The sequence below is a fragment of the Trichomonas vaginalis genome, chromosome VI, assembly GCF_026262505.1.
Source record: "Trichomonas vaginalis G3 chromosome VI, whole genome shotgun sequence".
NCBI lineage: Eukaryota > Parabasalia > Trichomonadida > Trichomonadidae > Trichomonas > Trichomonas vaginalis.
The window spans coordinates 11,063,682-11,086,298 of NC_067208.1; the positions used below are offsets into that span (position 1 = coordinate 11,063,682).

At 34.6% G+C, this 22,617-nt stretch overlaps 21 protein-coding genes and 1 pseudogene across 22 annotated transcripts, besides 4 other annotated features; 15 read left to right on the plus strand and 7 right to left on the minus strand.

Annotated features, from left to right (window-relative positions):
- Positions 1-22,617: part of a mobile genetic element that runs on past both edges of the window.
- Positions 253-12,822: a mobile genetic element.
- On the minus strand, positions 321-857 carry TVAGG3_0844000 (protein of unknown function, DUF4107 family; the record flags this gene model as incomplete). The annotated part of the gene is made up of 1 exon (XM_051248956.1): positions 321-857. One exon carries the CDS (start codon positions 855-857, stop codon positions 321-323), a length of 537 nt encoding a protein of 178 aa, XP_051084431.1.
- Positions 858-1,082, minus strand: TVAGG3_0844010 (uncharacterized protein; the record flags this gene model as incomplete). The annotated part of the gene is made up of 1 exon (XM_051248957.1): positions 858-1,082. The coding sequence occupies one exon, from the start codon at positions 1,080-1,082 to the stop codon at positions 858-860; it is 225 nt and encodes a 74-aa protein (XP_051084432.1).
- On the minus strand, positions 1,083-1,964 carry TVAGG3_0844020 (uncharacterized protein; the record flags this gene model as incomplete). Its single annotated transcript, XM_051248958.1, has 1 exon — positions 1,083-1,964. One exon carries the CDS (start codon positions 1,962-1,964, stop codon positions 1,083-1,085), a length of 882 nt encoding a protein of 293 aa, XP_051084433.1.
- TVAGG3_0844030 (protein of unknown function, DUF4106 family) lies at positions 2,014-2,868 on the plus strand (the record flags this gene model as incomplete). Its single annotated transcript, XM_051248959.1, has 1 exon — positions 2,014-2,868. The coding sequence occupies one exon, from the start codon at positions 2,014-2,016 to the stop codon at positions 2,866-2,868; it is 855 nt and encodes a 284-aa protein (XP_051084434.1).
- On the plus strand, positions 3,292-3,960 carry TVAGG3_0844040 (uncharacterized protein; the record flags this gene model as incomplete). The annotated part of the gene is made up of 1 exon (XM_051248960.1): positions 3,292-3,960. One exon carries the CDS (start codon positions 3,292-3,294, stop codon positions 3,958-3,960), a length of 669 nt encoding a protein of 222 aa, XP_051084435.1.
- TVAGG3_0844050 (uncharacterized protein) lies at positions 4,100-4,420 on the minus strand (the record flags this gene model as incomplete). Its single annotated transcript, XM_051248961.1, has 1 exon — positions 4,100-4,420. A coding segment is annotated over one exon (321 nt), but the record flags the coding sequence as incomplete, so codon positions are not given.
- On the plus strand, positions 5,009-6,074 carry TVAGG3_0844060 (organellar and viral DNA polymerase type B; the record flags this gene model as incomplete). Its single annotated transcript, XM_051248962.1, has 1 exon — positions 5,009-6,074. A coding segment is annotated over one exon (1,066 nt), but the record flags the coding sequence as incomplete, so codon positions are not given.
- Positions 6,173-7,373, plus strand: TVAGG3_0844070 (organellar and viral DNA polymerase type B; the record flags this gene model as incomplete). The annotated part of the gene is made up of 1 exon (XM_051248963.1): positions 6,173-7,373. A coding segment is annotated over one exon (1,201 nt), but the record flags the coding sequence as incomplete, so codon positions are not given.
- TVAGG3_0844080 (organellar and viral DNA polymerase type B) lies at positions 7,884-8,423 on the plus strand (the record flags this gene model as incomplete). The annotated part of the gene is made up of 1 exon (XM_001293680.1): positions 7,884-8,423. The coding sequence occupies one exon, from the start codon at positions 7,884-7,886 to the stop codon at positions 8,421-8,423; it is 540 nt and encodes a 179-aa protein (XP_001293681.1).
- TVAGG3_0844090 (uncharacterized protein) lies at positions 9,387-9,659 on the minus strand (the record flags this gene model as incomplete). The annotated part of the gene is made up of 1 exon (XM_051248964.1): positions 9,387-9,659. One exon carries the CDS (start codon positions 9,657-9,659, stop codon positions 9,387-9,389), a length of 273 nt encoding a protein of 90 aa, XP_051084439.1.
- On the plus strand, positions 10,459-10,569 carry TVAGG3_0844100 (uncharacterized protein; the record flags this gene model as incomplete). Its single annotated transcript, XM_051248965.1, has 1 exon — positions 10,459-10,569. A coding segment is annotated over one exon (111 nt), but the record flags the coding sequence as incomplete, so codon positions are not given.
- On the plus strand, positions 11,804-12,235 carry TVAGG3_0844110 (repellent protein 1 family; the record flags this gene model as incomplete). The annotated part of the gene is made up of 1 exon (XM_051248966.1): positions 11,804-12,235. One exon carries the CDS (start codon positions 11,804-11,806, stop codon positions 12,233-12,235), a length of 432 nt encoding a protein of 143 aa, XP_051084441.1.
- On the plus strand, positions 12,286-12,522 carry TVAGG3_0844120 (uncharacterized protein; the record flags this gene model as incomplete). Its single annotated transcript, XM_051248967.1, has 1 exon — positions 12,286-12,522. The coding sequence occupies one exon, from the start codon at positions 12,286-12,288 to the stop codon at positions 12,520-12,522; it is 237 nt and encodes a 78-aa protein (XP_051084442.1).
- Positions 12,825-12,862: a mobile genetic element.
- On the plus strand, positions 14,420-14,695 carry TVAGG3_0844140 (uncharacterized protein; the record flags this gene model as incomplete). The annotated part of the gene is made up of 1 exon (XM_051248968.1): positions 14,420-14,695. One exon carries the CDS (start codon positions 14,420-14,422, stop codon positions 14,693-14,695), a length of 276 nt encoding a protein of 91 aa, XP_051084443.1.
- On the plus strand, positions 14,714-14,956 carry TVAGG3_0844150 (serine threonine-protein phosphatase family; the record flags this gene model as incomplete). Its single annotated transcript, XM_051248969.1, has 1 exon — positions 14,714-14,956. The coding sequence occupies one exon, from the start codon at positions 14,714-14,716 to the stop codon at positions 14,954-14,956; it is 243 nt and encodes an 80-aa protein (XP_051084444.1).
- Positions 14,960-15,283, minus strand: TVAGG3_0844160 (uncharacterized protein; the record flags this gene model as incomplete). The annotated part of the gene is made up of 1 exon (XM_051248970.1): positions 14,960-15,283. The coding sequence occupies one exon, from the start codon at positions 15,281-15,283 to the stop codon at positions 14,960-14,962; it is 324 nt and encodes a 107-aa protein (XP_051084445.1).
- TVAGG3_0844170 lies at positions 15,824-17,147 on the plus strand (annotated as a pseudogene). Its single transcript has one exon. A coding segment is annotated over exon 1 (1,324 nt).
- Positions 17,148-22,617: part of a mobile genetic element that runs on past the window's edge.
- TVAGG3_0844190 (uncharacterized protein) lies at positions 17,539-18,094 on the minus strand (the record flags this gene model as incomplete). Its single annotated transcript, XM_051248971.1, has 1 exon — positions 17,539-18,094. A coding segment is annotated over one exon (556 nt), but the record flags the coding sequence as incomplete, so codon positions are not given.
- On the plus strand, positions 18,205-18,606 carry TVAGG3_0844200 (uncharacterized protein; the record flags this gene model as incomplete). Its single annotated transcript, XM_051248972.1, has 1 exon — positions 18,205-18,606. The coding sequence occupies one exon, from the start codon at positions 18,205-18,207 to the stop codon at positions 18,604-18,606; it is 402 nt and encodes a 133-aa protein (XP_051084447.1).
- TVAGG3_0844210 (phage tail repeat-like family) lies at positions 18,786-19,370 on the plus strand (the record flags this gene model as incomplete). The annotated part of the gene is made up of 1 exon (XM_051248973.1): positions 18,786-19,370. The coding sequence occupies one exon, from the start codon at positions 18,786-18,788 to the stop codon at positions 19,368-19,370; it is 585 nt and encodes a 194-aa protein (XP_051084448.1).
- TVAGG3_0844220 (uncharacterized protein) lies at positions 19,610-20,404 on the plus strand (the record flags this gene model as incomplete). The annotated part of the gene is made up of 1 exon (XM_051248974.1): positions 19,610-20,404. A coding segment is annotated over one exon (795 nt), but the record flags the coding sequence as incomplete, so codon positions are not given.
- TVAGG3_0844230 (uncharacterized protein) lies at positions 21,917-22,567 on the plus strand (the record flags this gene model as incomplete). The annotated part of the gene is made up of 1 exon (XM_051248975.1): positions 21,917-22,567. One exon carries the CDS (start codon positions 21,917-21,919, stop codon positions 22,565-22,567), a length of 651 nt encoding a protein of 216 aa, XP_051084450.1.

Sequence of the window (22,617 nt, forward strand, 5' to 3'; positions counted from 1 at the left end):
TGTTATCTCGATAGTTTTCGTCATTTACATAAAAATAAAATAAAAATAATTTTAATAAAATAAAATAAAAAATAAATGATATCACTACCTTCACGCGTATGAAAACATAGCACAAAATAAATTAAGGTGAAGTGGTGAAATCTCACCTCTTTTTTCACCCGGTTTTTCACCCACTTGAATTCATTGCTTTATAACTCTCTTCTAACTCACTAAATAATAAAATAAAATAAAAATAAACGTTGTCAGAGGTGAAAAAATAAATTAAGGTGAAGTGGTGAAATCTCACCTCTTTTTTCACCCGGTTTTTCACCCACTTGAATTCATTGCTTTATAACTCTCTTCCTTGGTTTCTTTTTAGTTGCTTTCTTCACGTCTGTCTCCAACTTGACTGTCTTTCTTCTTCGTCCATAATGATACCAATTACTTCCACCAGTCAATGTGTCAAATGGTCGTTCATAAGGGTTTACATACATTCCATAGGGACCATACGGAAGAACTGCTGGTGGAAGTTGTGGAGAAGAAACATTTTCTTTAGTTCCATCGACTCTATTTAAATGCATTGTTTCACCTTTCATCTGGTCATTAAAGTCTTTTGCGTGTTTTGCAAACTCATCGTCCTTTCCTAAAGCATTTTCCGACTCAGTCGCAACCAAATTGGATGCTTTATTTATGAGCCCTATTTTATTTAATCTTAACTTCTTTGCAACCCAGCCTCCTATCTTTCCTTTATTTGCGTCTAATGTCTTCGAAACTCTTCCTCCACTCATTTTATTTACTGCGTCATAAGCTCCAAGTGCTTTTGCTCCAAATGCTAATGCTTTTGTTCCCATTGCGCCTAAAGCTGCCCAATCTACCATTTACATCATATTAAAATCATCTCTCTTCAATATTATCTCATAAAAGTTCTCGTTACTGGAGAAAGTCAATGAAACATAAACGTTCTCACGGGCTTCGCCCTCACCGCTTTGCGGTCTATCTAACTTCTTTCTTATATCATCTATACGCTTCAAAATGTCTGAACAATTGCTAACATCTTCTACAACAGTTATTTCATCATGAATGACTTTCATGAACAAGCTCATTTAATATGCAATTAAAATCATTTCAATAATGAGTCCATCCTTTCCATCTTTAGGTAGCACAACATCTTTCATTGAAGAAGGTTCGACAAGTCTTATGTTAAACTTACTGACGAAGTTTGTTATACTATAATGCTTCGGTGGCGAATACATGTAGTTTGAAAAACATAATATATATTCTTCAGCAAATTCACTTATACTGGATTTTATAACAATGTTCTCACGAGACCAAACGCCACCAATTGACAATCTTGTAAGCAATCCTGCTGAACCTTCAACTGTAAACGTCGATGGTAACATTCCACGAAGGTCATCTATTGACATCTTTGAGTCACTGAATTTAAATATTTTCTTAAAGCAATCGTCATTATCTAACCATGCAATAGCTTTGAAGTTTTCATTCGAATATACATCTGCTTCATTAAATGTAAAACCTGACTTCTTTGCAGAGACAATTTTAAAATCTATTGCATTTGTTTCAAAATTATATGCTATGGTAACTTCAGAAGGTAATGGGTGTCCTTCTGCTATAAGTTGTTCTTTCAATACCGTTTGAAGCTTTGTGTTAAAAACTTTCATGTCATCTCCTGTGTCTAGGTTCACATACACAGCAACAGGGAAACTATCTTGCTTCTTTGTTTCATCATTATATCTCAAAACATTAAAGTTCTTCAATAATATTGTTCTTCCTGCTGGAATACTTCGAACCTGTCTGATTTCAATAGCTTTCTCACCTCCTACATACTCTACCCAGTGTCTTGGATATTCATAAGTATACTGACTTTCTTGAATTTTGGTTGGTTTCATCATAACGTGTTCATAGTATATCTTTATACTCTTGTCAGTTAGACTCGGTGCTATGTTCTGAATATTTCTGACTTGCATTTTTAATGGAGATAAAATGAAGCATTTAATACATGATGTAGATGAAGACATGAATGAAACTACAGACAAACTTAACTCTTCTCTCATTCTTCCTTTCAGCAAAGATTATGAATTCTGTTCAAATGGCGTGTATTTCTATTGTGGAAAGATGGGTTCAGGTAAGACATTTAACCTCATTCGTCATATACTCATAACAGAGCGTTTAGGTCAAGATTCATATTATGACCAAATCATTATATCAGCAACTTCAGACTCTATGGACTCAACAGCGAAAACATTCATGAGTAAAGTTCAAGCGTCTGTCGTTAAAGTTCCAGACAGTGAACTCATTGAATTTCTTCAACGTTACATTCGACGTAAGAGAAAATATTATGCTATCGTAGAGTTTATACAGTCAGGAATGCAAAAGACTTCAGAAGAGATGGAAAGAATTATTGACAAACACCACTTACGTCAATACTCAGGAGTTTACGATATGAAACGACTGACAAACTACATTCTATCAAAACTTTCAAAATACCCCTTCAAAAAGTATCCTTCAAACACTCTGCTCGTTTGTGACGACTTCGCCGGAAAAGGTTTAGTGTCAAAACCAGACTCACCATTAGCTAACATCATAACTAAAGTCAGACATTACCATTTAACTGTAGCAATACTTATGCAAACATGGAGGTTTTTAGCTTTAAACATAAAACGTCTCATAACTGACTTCGTTATCTTTCAAGGTTTCTCACGTTATGATATTGAACTCATTTGGAAACAGTCAGGTATAACATTACCTTTTGAAGAGATATGGGAAGCATATAAGTCTCTCATCTCTCCTCGTTCATACCTTGAGATTCATATCATGACTAATACCATTAAAGTCAAAAATATTCCATGGGAACGACCAACATTGTTTTAAATCTTAACCTTCAATTGACTGATGGTAAACAAATTCCATGCATCTCTGTCGCCATTTCTGTTAATATTTTTGCTGTCATTCATATCATCCACTTCTCCATCCGTTAGCTTTTGAGGATATGCGTTAGAATAGCTGTTCTTAAATGAAGGCTTTTCACCTTTGAGAGCATAAACTCTATAACTTTCTGCATACTTTATGTTTGAACCTCCTGAGCCATCATTGACATAAATTTTTATAGGCTTCCACCCTTTGTTCATGTTCCTGCTTCTTCCCTTAGCTCTTTTGTTCAGTAGTTCTACATCTTTATACACAGCACCTGTCTCAGTGAATTCAACAATATTTTCATTCGTTAGCTTTACATTCAAACCCTTGTCGAGTATATTGTTCATTTCATACATATAAAAGGTTTTTATTCTATATGAAATGAGAAGCAAATCCATCTTAGCTGGTGCCGTTAATGTTCCAATTGAACCAACATCAAATGTTGACTCACGAACGACAAACAATATTGTCATAAAGAACTATAGTTCAGAGTGTTTGAAAGAAAAAGAACCAGAACTTAAGTCGGTGAATTTAAACACAGCTTCAAACGCTAACGCTACATCAGATGTTAAGTTAGAGTATCCACCACTGGACCAAGTTCTTTCAAGAGAAGCCAACGACAACCCTTACACAAATGTTCAAACAAATCCTTCAGATAACGTAGACCATTACCTTCTTCAGTTATACCAAACAATTTTACTCAAAGACGATAAGAAGCTTTTGACAAATCTTATAAGTAAGAACCAAATAATTCTAACAAAGGAGGACCTTGAAAATATTATATCACGAATAACAGGAAAGCAATGTGTCATTGACTATCTCGACCCTGAAATCGAATGCTGTGGTCAAACTCCACTATTCATGAAAATAGGTAACATCCGCATCATTGAAACACCAGGTACTCCAGGAGTTGAGTTTAAGTATAGATATTCGAACTCAACTCATATGAAAGAACATGAATTTAGAATATTCAGAACTCTTAACAGAAGAAGAGAACGAACAACATGTAAAAGATTATGCAAAATTTTTGAAGACATACAAAGCATTTAAACAATATCTAAATGCTTCTAAAGATTATGCAAAATTTCTGAAGGTATATAAAGCTTATGAAAAAGCGTATGAAAAGTTTATACATTGGGGAATTGTTGTAAAATATCGATATGAAGACTAACCAAAAATATATTTTTGTTCAAATAACGTCAGGGTCAATTTCTTCAACCATTTCACTTCCTTCGTTAATGTCAATTGAAGCTTCTTCAACTTTTGGTAAGAATTTTTGTATGACATCTTTGTTCGTTATTGTCTTCAGAGATGAAGGATAATATTTCACAGATGTTTCACACTTCTTATATTCTTTCTGTTCGGAAAGATTTAAAGCAATACTGAAGAAGTCAATGTTGGAGTTCTTTATAACAGTATAATGAGTATCTTTTACATTCACAAAGAAACCCTTTTGTTTCAACACAACTGCTAACTCTTGTGAAGTATAACGTTTGCGGTCAATGACAATAGCTAATGGTCTGACATACTGACCAAACTTAGATTCTTTCACAAACTTCTTGTTAAAGATAACATTAACGTTTGCAGCACCATTGAACTCATTCTTGATGGCATTAGCGAGAGCATTGTATGAAAAGAACTTGCAATCTTGCATGTGTTTCATTAAAATAAAAATATTAAATTATTTTGAAAAATAACTTAAAAATGTAATCTAATTTTTTAAAAAATATTTTTTTATTTCCTACTAAAGATGTATCGGAAGTTGTCTAAGTTAGAACACTCGGAAATAAAACAACTTCTTACAGAAGCTAACATAGATGTTGCAAAACATTACGCGACAAACAAAAAATCACTCGCCGACTTCATTAAAGACTACAATGGTGAAATAACTTATGATAGAATTCATGAGTTCATAAAGTCGCAACGCGGCGAGGACGAAGTCCATGCAAGAACATTTCCTTTAAATGACGTTGCTATTGACTTATATCATAGACGTTCAGTACCACATGAAGTAAGGCGTGAAATGTTTGACATAACAAATGCAAACGTTGGTGAAACAAGAAGAAGAGACGACACACTGAAACAACAGAGAAGAGAGATGTTTAAAAGTGCTATAGAACAAGTTCGCAAAGCTAATGATGTCATTCGTTCCATTGACGACAAACCAAAAGAAGGTGAGAGATGGTTAAAGAAAGATGAAGAGAATAGGAAGAGAAATGTGAAGTCAGGCAATAGACTCATTGACTTTAACATCGAAGCTTTAGATGAACCAAACAGAGAATATTTACACAAACATTTCGGTAAGGTTTTCATAAGACTCTTAGAGAAAATTAAAATAAACTCACAACAGAGATGGATGGTATGTTATAAACTTGGTGGAAAGTATGAATGTTCTACGTTAAACCTCAATAATATTGGAACATTACTACATCAGCTCTTGAAGGAGAACTTTATATCAGAGATAGAAGCAAATGCCGCAGGTATTGTTGAAATGCACTATGACTTCTTCTTGACAAACATAAAGAATCTTACCGAAATAAAGATGTATGATTTAACAGAATATGAAGGCTTAACGATGTCAGATGTAAAGAAAGGCAAACCAAAAAAGAAACCATATAGAGATGAAAGCACACTGACAAATGACCAGAAAGCCATTTTGGAAGCTCTTAAGCAAACAGGAAACCCAGCACTTATAGAAAGCTTTTGGAAAGATAATGGTGAAAAGAAGTTTTATAAGAAGAGAAGCGGTCAGTTCTGGAAGTATCTTTGCACGTTACCTATAAATCTTGAACGCTACCAAATCTTCAATGAACTGAACAAAAGAACTGCAGCACTTATGACAGAAGACAATTGTTTCGTTTATGCTTGCATTCAAGCTGGAGTAGATGAAGAAACTATTGACCACATGAGAGAAGTCATTCGTGTTAGAGACTTTCCCCAAAGTAAAGTACAAGAAATTTCCGATTCAACAGGTATAGCATTCAATGTTACCATTGGTTATTTCAATGACTCAAGACATAATGAAATAAAGAGATATATACCAAAAGAATGTGAAACTGTTCGAACTATTGACTTACTTCTTGTTGAAGACCACTACATGCTAAATGAAAGACTTCCAATGACAACATACTTCATTCGCAACTATAAAGAAATTCTCAAAGCTTGTGGTGGAATGAACATTGAGAAACAGATGAAGATTTATACAAAGAGAGAAGATAAATATGTAGTTCGTTATGATAGAACAACACCGTTATGGGATGTTATGAAAACATTGTGGGAGTGCAAATATTTCGAACCTATTTCTTATGGAGAACTTTTCACATATACGACTGATTTATATAAACAGAACCTTGCACCATTTAAAGATTTGACATATGCTCCAAAGTATTGTGTACAACTGAAGAAGAAAGCAGAGTCAAAAGAAGTAAATAAAGCTAAATGTAAATTCATACCTGAGCACGTTTTCTTTGCTGACTTTGAGTGTAGCACAGACGGCTTTCATAAAGCGTTTAACATCTGTTACGACAGTGAAAATGGTTCAGTGAGTCAAAGCATTTGGGGTCAGAATTGTGCAACAGAATTTTTGGAACGACTTCCTGACAAGAGTTTAATATATTTCCATAACCTCAGCTATGACATAAACTTCATCTTAAGACACATGACAGAAGTGAAAGGAACTCCCATCATTAAAGGTTCACGAACAATGCAAATAACTGGTTTATATAAAGGACGGGCAATTATTATAAAAGACTCTTACAGTGTTATAAATAAGAAACTTAAACTATTTCCTGCTATGTTTAACTTACAAACAGGACCGAAAGAAGTATTTCCATACAACTACTACAGCAGTACTTTGTTAGCAAATGACAACAGAACTGGTGTCATTTCTGAAGCTTGTAAGTTTGTCAAGGATGCAGATACATTTATGAAGAACATAGATTCCATCAAAGGTTGCAGAATAGATGAAAACCACTTCGACTTAGAAAAGTATAGCACGTTTTACTGCAAACAAGATGTAAGAATTTTAAGAGAAGGTTTTGTAAAGTTCCGCAATGACTTATTGAAAGAGTTTGATTTAAACATTTATGACTACGTTAGTATTTGTTCTATTGCTAACAAATTGTTTGAGAACAGAGTATATTTCCCGAATGGAAATCTTTATGACCTCTCAAATAAACCAAGAGAATTTATTTCGAGATGCATTCAAGGTGGAAGATGTATGTTGTCAGATAACATTAAACAAAAGAGCAAAAAGAAACTCATTGCTGACTTCGACGCTGTTTCATTATATCCATCCGCTATAGCAAGATTGTATACTTTAGAAGGAATTCCAAAAGTATTGAAGGATGAGATGTTAAGCACAGAGTATCTCATGAGACATTTATTCGATGACGACCAAAAGGAACCCATTGGTGAAAAGTTTATGTCAGGCTTCTTTGTTCTCATTAAGATAACAGAGATTGGTATACCCAGACACTTTCCTTTAATAGTTTGTGACCCTGAACTAAATCCAGAACTTAACGTTCCCAGAAGTTCAAACACTTGCTGTCTCATGTATGTTGACCATATAACATTACAGGACCTCATAAAATACCAAGGTGTCAAATGTGAAGTGTTGCAAGGATACTATTACGATGGAAACAGAGATATGAGAATAAGAGATGAAGTAAAGAAGTTGTTTGAGTTAAGGTTAAAGTATAAGAAAGAAGAAAACCCATTACAAGAAATTATAAAGCTCATTTTGAACAGCATTTATGGCAAAACCATTTTATCTCCTATTGAGTCAAAAATAACCATAGTAGATGACAAAGATGCTATAAGATATGCTATAAGAAATTACAACCATATAGTGAAGTTCGAAGGTTTGGATGGTTCCGATAAGACTATATTCAAACTAACAAAAAGTATTTGCAGACACTTTAACTTCTGTCCACTTGGTGTTAATATCTTATCTATGTCGAAACGTATCATGAATGAAGTATTTTACACGATTGAAGATATGGGATTGGACATATGGTATCAGTATTTTCAATGAAGACATCCCGCGTTTAGCTCAGGAATTTCAGAAGAGATATGGTCGCGAACTTATTGGAAAGAATTTAGGTCAGTTCCATTCCGACTTTGCAGAAATCACAAAAGGTAAACAAAGTTTAGCTTATAAGTCGATATTTTGTGGAAAGAAGACCTACATAGACTTACTCACTAACGATTTAAATGAAGTTGCATTCCATGCACGTTGCAAAGGTGTCAAACAAGACGTCCTTGCTTTAACAGCAAATGAAATGTTTCCTGAAGCTATACAATGCTATTACAATGAAGATAAAAGTTTAATGGTTCCGCAAGGAAAATTTGACAAAGACTCTGAGTTCAGTGTTATGAAGTTATATAAAGCACTTCATGACGGTCAAGAGATTGCATTTGACTTATGTAAGTCATGCCAACCTTGCTTTGAAGAGAAGTTTAACTTCTCAATAACGACTAAAACAAGCTTTATTCGTAAGTTGAAGTTCTGAGGTCATTTATTTTTGTCAGCAATGAGGTCATTCGTGATAAAAATAAGCCGCTAGCGGCAAGGGCGAAGCCTATGTGGTCATTTACAATACAGCTATTGTAGAGTTTAACAATTGTGCTTCAATGTATAAACAATCTTTCCCATCTGGAGGTAGCAAAACAGGTGCTTTATGGTCATGAGTGGAGTACATGTCTATCCAAAACTCACGATTGAAGCCAGTAAGCTTGTAATATTTAGGATTTGGCAGTGGTGAATTTCTTGTATGACCAATGAACTCATTTTCAACGCCTTTGGCTATATTAGAGTAAAGTATTGCTTGCTTTCTATCCCAAATACCTGGAAATCTAATTTCTGAAAAATCATTTTTCCTCGGAAGCATTGCATCATAATTGAATACACTTTTGAAATCATCACTTGGTTCAGAGATTTGAAATTTTATACGTAATGGATTTTCTTTCTTTTCAGCTAATTCATTGAATGGTGAGAATATTATGAATTGACAGTCATGTGTTCCATCTTCATTTTCCACGAACTCGTAATGAAAAGCTATTAATCTTTCTACAATTCCTTCTTCTTTCAGTTTTGCAAGAAAATCACGTAAAGGTTGTAATATTTCTAAATCCATGTTAAACCTCTTTTGAAAATTTTCGTAAAATGTAATTATACAGTCTTCTAACGTCGTACTATCATTGAAGTACCTGTACATGTGAATGTTTTGGGCACTTAAAGACTGTTCGTCATTTTCTATCTCGACTTGAAGTATAAATTCAACCTTTCTGAAAGCACGTGTTATATACATAGATGTTATGCCAATGTACTTCTCTTCATTTATGTTCACAATCCAGTCTGTTGGAAACTTAAACGTTACTCTGTTCCCCTTTATTTTGACGTCAGGGTTTTCACTACTGAACGCAACAGATAAAGGTATTTGTCTATACATTTAGTTCCGATAAAAATAAACCATTTACTCTTTCTCCACTTCAGCTTCTTTAGCTTTTTGTTCTTCCTTTGCTTTTGCTTCTTCTCTAGCTTTCTTCGCCAGCAAACGTGGGTTCTTCTGTCTTCCAGCAGCTAATGCAGCAAGTTGTTTTTCACTTAACTTTCTCTTTGGTTTCTCTGGCTTTTGTTCTTGTTTTTGTTCCTTCAGTTCGGATAAAATTTGCTCACGAATTTCTTTCTTCAATGCTTCAACATCTATGACCCCTTGGGTCTTGTCCGTATGACTTGTCTGAGTCATTTGACTGCAGATAAAAAACAAAATTGAAACTTTAACCAATGTAAAATGAGCTTGTCAAAATCAGAACGAGAGTCTATTATATTAAATGACGCCAGAGGAATACAACATCCTTTCTATTATGTAAGTCAGAGTAAAGATGGTAAAATATATGTAAGAAAAAGAAAGGTTCCATTAGCGAATGCAGAGAGCGACAACATTAAGGTGCATGGCACCGAGGGTGAAGCCCATATAAAACCTTCTGTTCAAACTGAGCCACCAAAAGAACAAGAAGAAAAGAAGCCAGATGTACTTTCAATAACGAACCAAGAGCTTATTGCAAAGTTCGTGAATTTCATTGAAAAGCAAACCGAGTCAAAGAACCCTGACCCACCAGTGAAAGAAGTTGAGACAAAAGAGAATGTACAGTTCATTGAAAATGTCAAGAAACAACTTCCACCACGAATGCCAAGAAGAAGAGTGAGAATAATGAAGTAAATAGATATTTTTATCTGAAGTAAATACATGCAGAACGAACAGCTAAACGAATTTACTCCAGCAGAGCATATTCATCAGATTCGCTCATATTTCGATATCATAGACAATGCAGTTCAAATTGGTGACACTAATAGAAAATATTCTGACGCAAAGATTCCATCACAACCTGGAACTGCTAAAGATAACACATGGGTAACATTCAATCTCTCACCTCCTGGTGAAAATATGTTGGACCTTTACAATACATTCATTACGTATAAAATGGAAGGTCAATTTATTGTAGATAAAGAAATTGGTTCAGGTTCCAATAAAACAAACCCACCAGGATTTTGGATTGGTTTCGATGACGCTTTCTATGCAGTTGCTGGATATCAAATCCTTGCAAATGGTCGTATCGTATATTCTCAAGACAACGCAAGAGAAGAAGCATATATAACTTCAAACTCACAAACTACCGAACAAATAAAGAAAGTAGATGTTTTTTCAAAGACTCGACATGAAGATGTATGGAGTCATTCGGGAACATGCAGAACAGGACAAATTGTTAGTGGTCCAATTACAGCAGGAAAATCATTTGATTTTAAGCTTCGTTTAAGAATTCCTGTTAGAAAGTTTTTACCATTAGAAGCTATAAGATTTATTCCTGCATTTGCTGGTAACATTCAGCTTAAAGTAAAGTTCAGTAGCGACGCCTTACAATGCACATCTATATCTGTAAATGATATCGTTGCTTTCAATCCAACTCTTAAAGTTGCATTTGCTTCAGATTCAAATCCACCGACAAATAAATTTGTTCCATGGAATGAACCATTCACTATGATAACGAAGGCAATAGAAGCTAGTGGAACAGTTACTATTACAACTGTAACCCAGCAACTATTTCGAACAAAGATGGATTTTAATGAATGTTTCATTCATCCAAAATCATTCTCTTTAGACCCTAACATTTATACAGAACTTGTAGAACATTATACAAACGAGGCTTTATGTTTTCCTGTTAAAGTTATGGATTGGATTCCTATGGACGGTTCATTCTCAAAGAATACAGATAGTTCAAGTGCAACATTTACAGCAGCTTATACGCCTATTAATGTTAAAAGTATTTGGGCACTATTTAGAAAGAAAGACAACTATTATGTTAATTTTGAGAACCCTAAGTTTAAATATCTTCAGCTTTCCATGGGAGCTTATGGAAATATGCCTGCAGAACCTGAAAAATCATATGGACCTGTATTTTATGAAATGGTTGCGAACGCTTGCAATACAAACAATGATATGATAGGATTTAATGAAGATGTTATGAGGTCATTGGTGGATGATGGTAGTGTGGAACATAAATGGGATAGCTATGACAACACACATTTCTTATGTGGTTTTCCAACTGAAGTGGACTTTTGCTTCCAGCAAGGTCAAACATCTACTGCTCCAATAACATACAAATTGTCTGTTAAAGGACCTATTGAACTAGCAACTGAAAATGTACCAAAGCCACTTATTGGATTTATGAGGGATTGTTGCTTTGCAATACAAGTAAGACAGTCAGGCATACCAATAATAAGACTTGACGACTATAACTTAGCACGGACGACAGTGAGGAATAAAGGATGAACGTTTATTTTTAAAGCTTATAAATGAGTTCTTCATCAAGCTCTCGTGAACCTTCACCATCTATGAAACAAATTTTACCAAACGATTATGGAGCACCTATTGAATATTTCTTACGAGCTGCACAATGGCAAAGAGCAGTCTCACCAAGGTTAGGTGTTCCACCAGCTCCTGTCAAAAATAGCATTTGGTCAAGTCCTTATATAAAATATGGTCTCCCACTAGGTTTGCTAGCTACAGCAGGAGCAGTAATGATGTTGAAAAGAAATAAAGCAAATGTTGTAAATAATACTGAAGTAGCTGAAGTTAAACAAACTCCGACACCAACGTCAAAACCAACGCCAAAACCAACGCCTTCACAAACAACACCTTCAATGACTCCTGAACCTATGAAAGTACAAACTCCTGTTCAAAAGTCAACTCCAAAACCGACTCCAACATTTAAACCAGAACCTACTCCTCAAATAAATCGTAAAACTCCTGCGTTTCCTTACTGAAAAAAAATAACGTTATTTTTATTTAATATTAAAATTTTTATTTGATTGAAATGACAAATAAAGTCACTGAAGCAATGAAACAAAAGTTCTTGGTAGAATACATTAAATCAGAAACTATTCCAGAAGGTTTTTACATTCATACTATGAAGGATGGTAGAGTTCAGTTTAGAAAGATAAAGCAACCATTAGATAAAGAAGGAATTTTGAGAAAGATTAAATTACATGAAGACAACATTGCTGAACTTAAGAAGAAGCTAGAAGAGTTGGAGAAAGGAAGAGAGTTATAAAGCAATGAATTCAAGTGGGTGAAAAACCGGGTGAAAAAAGAGGTGAGATTTCACCACTTCACCTTAATTTATTTTTTCACCTCTGACAACGTTTATTTTTATTTTATTTTATTATTTAGTGAGTTAGAAGAGAGTTATAAAGCAATGAATTCAAGTGGGTGAAAAACCGGGTGAAAAAAGAGGTGAGATTTCACCACTTCACCTTAATTTATTTTGTGCTATGTTTTCATACGCGTGAAGGTAGTGATATCATTTATTTTTTATTTTATTTTATTAAAATTGTTTTTATTTTATTTTTATGTTGTTGTAAACAGAAATTCATCAAAAGTGACACATCAGAAAAGCTAAAATATTGAATTTTTGGAACTTTTGATAGAGCACGTTTTTAAATATTAATTAAAGTAAATGTATATTTTGTAAAGATTCTTTTTAATAAAAAAGTAAAATTTTGAAGAAGAACACAAAATCTTCTGAAAAATAATATCACATAAACTCATATTATTTTCTAATATATAACTATTTTATATAAAAATCAAATTCAATGATCTTAAAAGCGAAGGATAAACCTCAAAATTTACGAATATAATGAGTGGAAATATAAGGTCAGGTAAGTGGGGCTTCCAGGGGCTGCGCCCCTTCTAGCCCTAAGAAATTTTGCCCAAGACCCAAGAGGAGGACCGAACCCCAGCCGACCAGCCGGTGACAAAACCAAAACCGTTGTTATTTACATCATATTAATGGTGTCACTTTTTAAAATGTCACTTTTTATGTCACTTTTCACAAATTATATATGTTTTCATGCTTTGTCACTTTTCTGTCACTTTTCGGGTAAAAACATTTTTATTATTATATATAAATGAATTTTACAAAACCCGTTACCGTTCTTTGGAAATAAGAGTAGATGTAAAGATATTATATTGAGAGAACTTAAGAAACTACCGAATGGTCTAACATTTGTAGATTTGTTCGGTGGAAGTTTCTATATATCCATTTATGTCATACAATATTCCCAGACTCAAAGATTATATGCAATGACTTCGACAACTATATGGACCGTCTCAAACATATTCCAGACACAAACAATATATTGAAAGAGTTAAAAGAAAAGATACCTATAGGTAAGATGGAACGTATACCATTAGATAAGAAAAATATTGTGAGAGAGGTTTTGAAAAAAGCAGAATATATAGACTGGGATAGTATATCTGCTAGACTATTATATAGTGGTGCTATAAGAGTTCATGACATTGAAACACTTATGTCAAAAGTTTTATATCTTAACTATACAAATGTTTTCAAACAGAACATAAAAATATATTGAGGGTATAGAGTTTGTGAGATGTCATTGGACAGAGTTGTATGAAAAATATAAAGACAAGGAAAATGTTTTTCTTTATAGTGGACCCGCCGTTCTATAACACATGGGATTTTCAATACCAAGTAGACTGGACTTTGAGAGACTCTTTAGAAACTTTAGACGTTATACATAACCATCCATGCTTTTACTTTACATCCGATAAAAGTGGTTTGGAAACCGTTATGAGATGGTTAGAGGACATACATGACTATGAGTTTAGATATGACAAGATAGAATATGAGAGAGGTCCTATAAACCGGAGAAAGTGTCATAACAAAGAAATTTTATTAGTAAGTAAATGTGGTTTGAAATAGGACTACTTGTTTTAGGTTTTTTCCATTGTGTCATTTATTTATTTGACGTGGCAGAAAAGTACAGAGAATATGAAGATGAACCAATGCCTGCAAATGTTCAGTATATGTACTCGTAAGAGATATTTTTATCTAATATTAAATGGACGCACAGAACTTAGCGAATGCACAGCAACCTGGACAACCAAACCCAGAGAATATTCCAAATGAAGTTAGAATACAAACTGCAATGGCAAACTATGGTCAAGTGCCAACAGATGTACAAATGCAAACTGCCATGTCAAATGACGCTGCGTTAGGTTTGCCACCATGGTATGCAAATATGAGATGGAAAGAGTTTTATACAAACCCTGAAGTGGGATATAAACAACTTTATGCAGATGACGCGAACACAGGAGTTGACCCAGAATATGTTTTCTACCAGAGGAGAAACAGAATGTATGAGCTCCAGTTAAAGAATGCAATGGAACTCAACAGGAAACGCAAAAGACTAGGCGGACATTAGATTTTTACATATAGTAAAATGGGTTTCTTCAGTAGTATTGGAAACTTCTTCAGAAGAGTTGGAAGAGGTATATGGAATGGAATAAAAACCGTAGGAAGAGGAATTTGGAACGGAGTTAAAAATATTGGTAAAAGGGTAGGTCAGTTTGTTGGTATTATACCTAAAGACCCTGAACCAGAAGAACAAGCTCCTGTAATACAACAGCCTGAACCTGCACCACAGTCAAGTTGGCAACCAAATCCAACACCTCAACCGTATTAAAAATTATATTTTTACCGTTCGATAGTAGTTGTATATGAAACTAAGTTCTAAGTAAAACGCATGGTATAATGGAATTATTCTTTTTCTTCCATCTGTAGTAAACCATACTTGAAAGTCTGAAATACTTCCACTTGGTGGTTCGTATAACTTTGTAGGTTTTTCGTAAAAGTCATTTGCCAAGCATAAGAAAGAGTTTTGGGCGCCAGAAAATGAAGCATGAACAATAATAGCAGCTGGGTCGAAAACATCTTTAAATAAATATGGTTCATCTCTTGCATATCGACTGTAAATATTTGCTAAAGGAAGTTCGACTTTCTGATTTAACATTCTTTGCAAATAATACCATGACATTGCAGTGAATTCTGTATATATTTGTTCGTCTTTATTTGGATTGTTTTCGTAGATTTGAATGACACTTGTGAATTTTGTTTTGTCATATACAATTCTCACATAAAGTGTGCTCTCGTATTTGCATATCATCAGCATATTTTGCATAACATGAATTTATTTTATCTTCTATATTTTTTAACGCAGTCGTAGAGAAGATGAAAGGTCAACTTGTATTAGCTCAATTTCTTCCCACATTTTTCGTTTCCCTTCAGATATATAATCTATATGAAACCTTACAATAAATGGAAAACTTTTATCTTCTACAGACACAAACTTCATTCTACGAAAGCCAATAGCTTTTGTGACAGATGGGTCTCTTAACCATCTTAATGGGTAGTCAAAACGATAGCCTTCATGCTTTACGGTCTCTGTCTCAAACTTTTGACCGACATTAGTAAAAAGTTCATCTAATGGTTTAGTTGTAGCAACTCTTGAATTTTCTTTTTCTATTGGAAGCATATTTTATCTATAATAAAAATGTCGAAAGATATTGCTTCCATAAGAGAAATACAACACAACCGACAACTCATTATGCAAGCTCTAAATAAGAACACAACAAACTTTTCAAACTATTCTAAGATATCTGAGTCATTGAAAGAAGGAAACTTAAAACTGACATTAAACCCAATGACAGATGAGTTTCTGTTTCAAGACAATAAGAACCATACTGTCTGTATAAATCCAACAAAAGGAACTTTAAACGAGAAACCTATAAATGAACTTCTTTGAAAGCAGATGTTGACAACAAAGCTGACAAAGAATATGTAGACGATGCAATAGCAAAAGAAGAAGAAAGAGCTAACAATGCTTATGCAACAAAAGAACATACTCATCCTGAACTAGCAGACAAAACATATGTTGACAATAAAATGTCAAGTGAAGTGACAAGAGCTGAAAACGAATATTCTAAAAAGACTCATATACATTCTATATCTGAAATAACAGACTTAAACGTTAGCCTTGAAAAGAAAGCGGATAAGGAATATGTGGCTAGTAAGTTAGAGAAGAAAGCAGATAAGGAATATGTGGATGAAAAAGATAATGAAATTAAAGAAAGGGCTGAATGGTATCATGAATGGACATCGCAGATTTTAAAAACTAAAGCTGATACAGGATGGGTTTCAGGATGTTTAGACCTTAAAGCAGATAAAACTTATGTTAACGATGAGTTAGAGAAGAAAGCAGATAAAGAACATACACATAACTTCTTCTCAACTGTTGCTATAGAAAGTATTGAAGGAACGGTTGAAGGAACTGGTGGGGATGCATTATATTGTAAACCTCCTAACTTTCCACAAGGTTTAACATCGGATGACGACATAACGACGATGAGAAACATTAGATGTAAAGATGTTTATGTCATGAAGGATGAACATAATATTAAATTCACTGCTCAAGATTTATATGACAAGAAAGCAGACAAAACAGAGCTTCAAACATTAAAGACAGAAATGCTTCAAACATTATATCCTATAGGCTCTATTTATACGTCAATGAACTCTACCAGACCAGAAACAGTTCTGGGTTTTGAACTTGGACTCAAATAGTCGACAGGTTTTTGTATTGTGCAAACTCTTCAAAGGAAACATGTGGAAGTAAAACGATTTCAGGTGAAAATTTACCTGCACACAGTCACTACATAGATTTAAGTACATCTCAAGCAGGTTGGCATAAGCATAGATATTGGGATTGGTCAGCAATGACAAAAGGTAAAGGATATGATGTTAAAGACAACGTTAAGTTTGCTATAAATTGTTACTGGAGTAACACTGAGGGAGGAGGAAACCATACACATCGCGTTTCGGGATATACGCAAACAACGGGACAAAGTAAAGAATATATGCCACCTTACATGACAGTTTACGCATGGTATAGAATTGCTTAGTCGTCATTTTCAACTTCTTTAGCATATTCGTCAGGAGTTGTCTTATATTTGTTAGGAACTGTCTTTGAAAGTATACCACCTTGAACTTTGACAAGTTTGAAACGAGGTCTGGCAATAGTAGTTTTATCTTCTGCTTGCAGTGTGTACATTTTGCCATGTTTGCCTAAAACTTCATAATATTCTCTTGTATACTTTCTTCTATTTTTACGAACACGAATGTGAGTACCTGTCGAGTTCCCATTGTTGTCATAGTCAATAGTATTTTCATATGGGTCGCGTTTAGGTATTTCTATTTTTACTTTGTCACCTTTCTGAAGTTTGAAGCCCGGCATTCTTTCTTGTTTGTCTCTTTTGACTAAATTATTAAATATATAGTCTTTCTCTAAGTCAGGGTTGTTTTTCATTTCTTCGGGGGAGTGGTTTCCCAAACCTTTTTGTTTACGGTTATTGTAAATATTTAAAACTTGTCTCATCTTTGCCTGGGAGAAGTGTCTATATTTGTCATCATATGACATTTCATTTGCTTCACCACCTTGTGGTTGGTTTAAGTCTCTTAACATTTTTATACAACCGTCAATGACACCAAGAGCAGAATGGTTTTGGTCGACAATGAAATATTGGTTTACATTTTTTGAACGCAGATAGTTTTTTACATCATCTGATTTGAAAGAACTTTCACAGTCAGATGTCAGTTTTGCTGGATGGTATTTGTCAACGAATATTGTCAAAGCAGTTTTCACATCTAAAATATTTTTGGACCATAATGGTATGGCTTCACAGTATCTTGTGTTTTGACCAACAAATATTAACCAGTATGGAGGTCCATCTGTTCTAACTCTCGGAATGTTTTCCAAGATATCCATAAACCAAGCATTTGGTGTTGAACTAAAGATTTTTATCATGAGTGCTTTCTTTGTCGCTTTAGAAACATAGGGGTCCTTGTTTGGATTCGTCATTTTTTAACCCATAAGAAATGGGTTTATTTGGCGCATTAGCAGGAGTCGCATCTAGATTTTTACCCGCAGTGGGAACAATAGCCAGAGGTGTATTTGGAGTTGGAAGGAAGATTTTGAGTACATTAGGTATACTTAAAGAGAAAGCACAACCTATTATACAAACTGTACAGAAAGGTTGGGATGTAGCACGAGATGCAACAAATCTTATTCCAAATCCTGAAACAAGAGGAAAAGTTCAAGGATGGATGGACAATGTAGGAAGACAAGCAGGAAACTATTATAACAAAGCAAATGACTACTATAACCAAGCAGGACACTATATGGACCAAGGTGAAAGATTCTTTAACAGAGGATATAACCATGCACAACAATGGGTAAACAATAACCAACCGCAACCACCTCAAACGTGGGGAATGTAAAGTTTTTTATTGAGATGAAATGAACAATGCAGCTTTAAACAGAATAAGTCATGGAAGACCACCTTTTACACCACGTGTTTGTAAAGTTCTTCCTATACCTCAGGAAGTTTTAGACCGACTTAAAAAACAACAACAACCAGTTGAAAACAAACCAAACTAAAATTTTTTACTGAGATGAAATGACCGAAGAAGTTGAAACCTTAGATTTGACACCACAAACAAAAAGTTCAGAACCATTGTCAAAACCTGTCAAAGAACTTACAGATGAAGAGAAAAATTCAATAATAGAAAGTGCCAGATCTGGTAACTCAAATCCTAACTACAAAGTCACTTTTCATAGAAATGGAACGGCTAGTATCTCAAAAAAGAAACAGACTCTCACAAATAAAATATTGAAGTCTGAAGGAGCTTTCGAGACAACAGATGGAAAAGTTTACTTCACTGACCAACAGTTCATTATAGAACATCTCATTGACTTAGAGTCGAAATATTCTAAACTTTACAACAAACACAAAAAGTTGAAAGGAAAACAAAAACAAATGGCATATGATATTTATGAAGATGTTGACGACACAACTGTTCCTGCAAGTGAAGTAAAGTCAGAGGAACCGAAAAGTGACGAAAAACCGATAGAAGAAGAAAAACCAAAAACTGAAGATAAACCAAAACCAAAGTTTAGTTTCCAAACTAAACCAAGTCAACCTTCATTAGCTGGTATGGGTTGGCGTCAAAGACTTATGGCAGCAGGCAGTTATGTTAAGTAAAGAAAAAAATATTTTTTTTCTTTTTATAAAAATGCCCCCATATAGAATGGATAGAAAATCTGCTAGAATAAAAGCAGAGTTACAAAGATATGGTTGGAGAGTTTCGAAGAAGTTTAAATATAGGAAGGGAAGACCATAAAAGTCTATGACAATTGTCTGGTCTTCGCTACGAAATGGATTTGGAAACAGCACGTGCCAATTATCCAAACAGACTAGAGAGGTTAGAAGAAGAACGTCTTATGGACATGCCTTTCGATGTTAGTGAACCTCAAGTTGAAGGACACGACGGCTTTGCCAGATTCTACTGGAAACATGACGAACAATTGCATCCTTTGAGAAGGAAAAAAGGTAGTGCAGAGGATGGTCATGCTCCCATGGAAAGAACAAAATATGCATATGAGAAGTACCGTGAAGTTAGAAGTCAAATTACATCTGGTCGAACCTTTACAGTAAACTTTGACGAAGGAAAGAACAAAGAAGGCTTCATGGGAGTACTTGCTGCCATACAAGACGGAAATAAGAAAGGACACAATCTCAGATTGACCATAACAGATTTGGATGGTCACATTTACTATGCACATGGCAATGAACAAACAGCCGCAAAACTTCTTGACGCTTTCAAGACTACAAAGAGAGAACAAATGGTTGACTCCGACTCAGACATTTTGAATGCAATTGAAGGAATTGCAAGTGTCAAGTTCGAATGGTACCAACCTAACCCTCAAGCAGTCAGACAACATGCTGGATACTTCCCGTTCATAAATAAGTCTGACATTGACTTGACAAGGTATGGAATTTACAATTCAATTGAAACAATTGTCAACGAACCTTGCATTCTTACATGTCTCAGGAACTCTGGTCTTGTTACAGATGAGAAGATGAAGTATCTTGAGTCATGTGTGAAGACAAGGTACATTCTCAGAGGTCAATTGGCAAAAATTGCACCGTTGGCAAATGTCAATATCCGAGTCAACATACCTACAGCTAAAGGTTCTTCACATGACGACTATGTTGTTGAGTTCAATTTACCATGGTTGAAGATTGTAATTGTCCACAACCACTTCATGTTGAACGAAAGTCTTACAAACCCATTCTTTTTGGTAAAAGTAAGTGCAACATTGTCAGAGCTGTAAACATTCTTTTCGAGAAAGGTTTGTTGGAACCAATTCCAGATGACAAGCTTACAGAAACTTTTGTACCAAAAGACGAAACAAACTTTTCATTGTTAGCAAGACCAAAAGTTGTTCCAGACAAAGTTCTAGTACAAAAGAAGTACACAGTTCCACAAGGGGTTGGATTGTTCGGATACCAACCTGAACCAGAAGAACTTCCAATGAGGTTGCAAGAACTTCAAGATGCTATAAACAAACTTCCATTGAGACATCCAATTGACGTCAAATTGTATTGGAGAGCATCTGAGTTAGGTCAGAAGGTTTTATATGAAACAGGTTGCTTCGACGATGTTTATGAGATAACAGGAGAAGTTTCTCAGAAGATAAGAGACTCACTTGAATTTCCACAAACTGGACCAATTGGTTGCGACAAGTTCGACTCAAACGAAAAGATATACTATGTCGACCTTAACGCTGCATACATGAGGTTTGTCCAATATATTCCGACTGGAATTCCAAACGAAGATGGTGAGTTCCCGGGAAGGAACTATACAGTTGGAAAAGTCATACAACAACTGTATGATATTAGGAAAGCTTCAAACCCCAAACTTGCAATGACACTCAAATTGCTTATGAATTCGACATGGGGATATTCCATTAAGAAACCTCAAGAGATGAAGAGTAAACATTATGAGAAGGTCGACAACTTTGTTGAAAGGTTTTCTCCTTTTGTTTTGAAGTACGAATTCACTCAAGGTCAAAGTAGCTTAGTAACCACATTAAAACCTATTGTCGAACATTGGTCTTACCCTCAGTTCGCAAAGGCAGTCCTTGACAACTACAACAAATTCTTCTCGGAAGTCAAATCCAAAGTCAAGGTTTACTATGAGAACATTGACGCACTCATGACGAACGAAGAAGGATACAACAAACTCATTGAAATGGGTTTAGTCGGTGAAAAGATGGGTCGATTCAAATTGGACAAAATTTTCACCGAAGTTCATGTCCTCTCCAAGCGTAAGTATTGGGGCATACTTGAAGACGGCACAGAAATAAAACATTGCATGAAATAAAAACGTTTTTCAAAAAAAGTGACATTTTTTTTATTTTATTTGAAATGTACGCTGAGTTTGTTGGAGAAGACCGTTGGGAAACTTGTTTGTTAGATGAGAAATATGAAATGGCATACCATTTTAAAACAATATATTTTTACATATATTAAATGCTTCAGGTTGAAAAACAAAGAACAAAAGTAGCAGATACAAAACCGTTAGACTATATCTTTACAAATGCTGGTAGGACTATTTCAGATGAAGAAATTTCATCCCGAGCATACAGGTTTGACTATCCAATTCGTTGGCTTCAAAGTCCTTCAGATGCAAAGGCAATAGGATTTAGAAGAGTTCATCTTGTTCAAATAGAACTAACGCATTTATGTTCGCAGTATATTTTCATGGGCAGTATAAAGGTTCTGATGGTCTAATAGACAAATTTGACGAAATGAGAATCTTTACAGTTCGTTCAGACGAAAGTCTTGAGAAAACTCTAAATGACTTTCAAACTCAAATGAACAAATATTATTGGGAATTTCAAGAAAAATACGACTCTTTACTAAATGGAACATACTATCTGAAACTAGAATATGACAAGATGAACTCCACCGTTTCATTTCAAAAGATTGAAATTAACCCTCCAAGAGATACAGAGTTTTTATTTTGGAAAGTAGACAAACGTTCTTGGGCACAATTTCTTCGGTTACTAAACCAGAACGAACCATTACCACCAGATGGTCCATTTAAATTTATACTTCCACCAGCAGATTTGACAGTTTATAGAAACGTGTTTGACCCTCAAAATGTTATGTGTCATGCAAGTTTCAGTTCAAGCAACAATAGTTTTCTATGTATTGGTAAGGACTTTTATGACTTTGCTTCTAAATTCTACGAACCACCTAGTAACAGTTTCTCTGACTTTCAAGTTTGGTTCACAACAAATGGTGTGCAACATATTATTCCATTGTACTATGACTTTTATCTCGAATTGTCTTTCATATATAACTACGGAAAAGTGCTGAAAAAGTATTGAAAAATAATGTTTATGTTAGCATGTTAGATCTAACACGTTTTCTAACCACT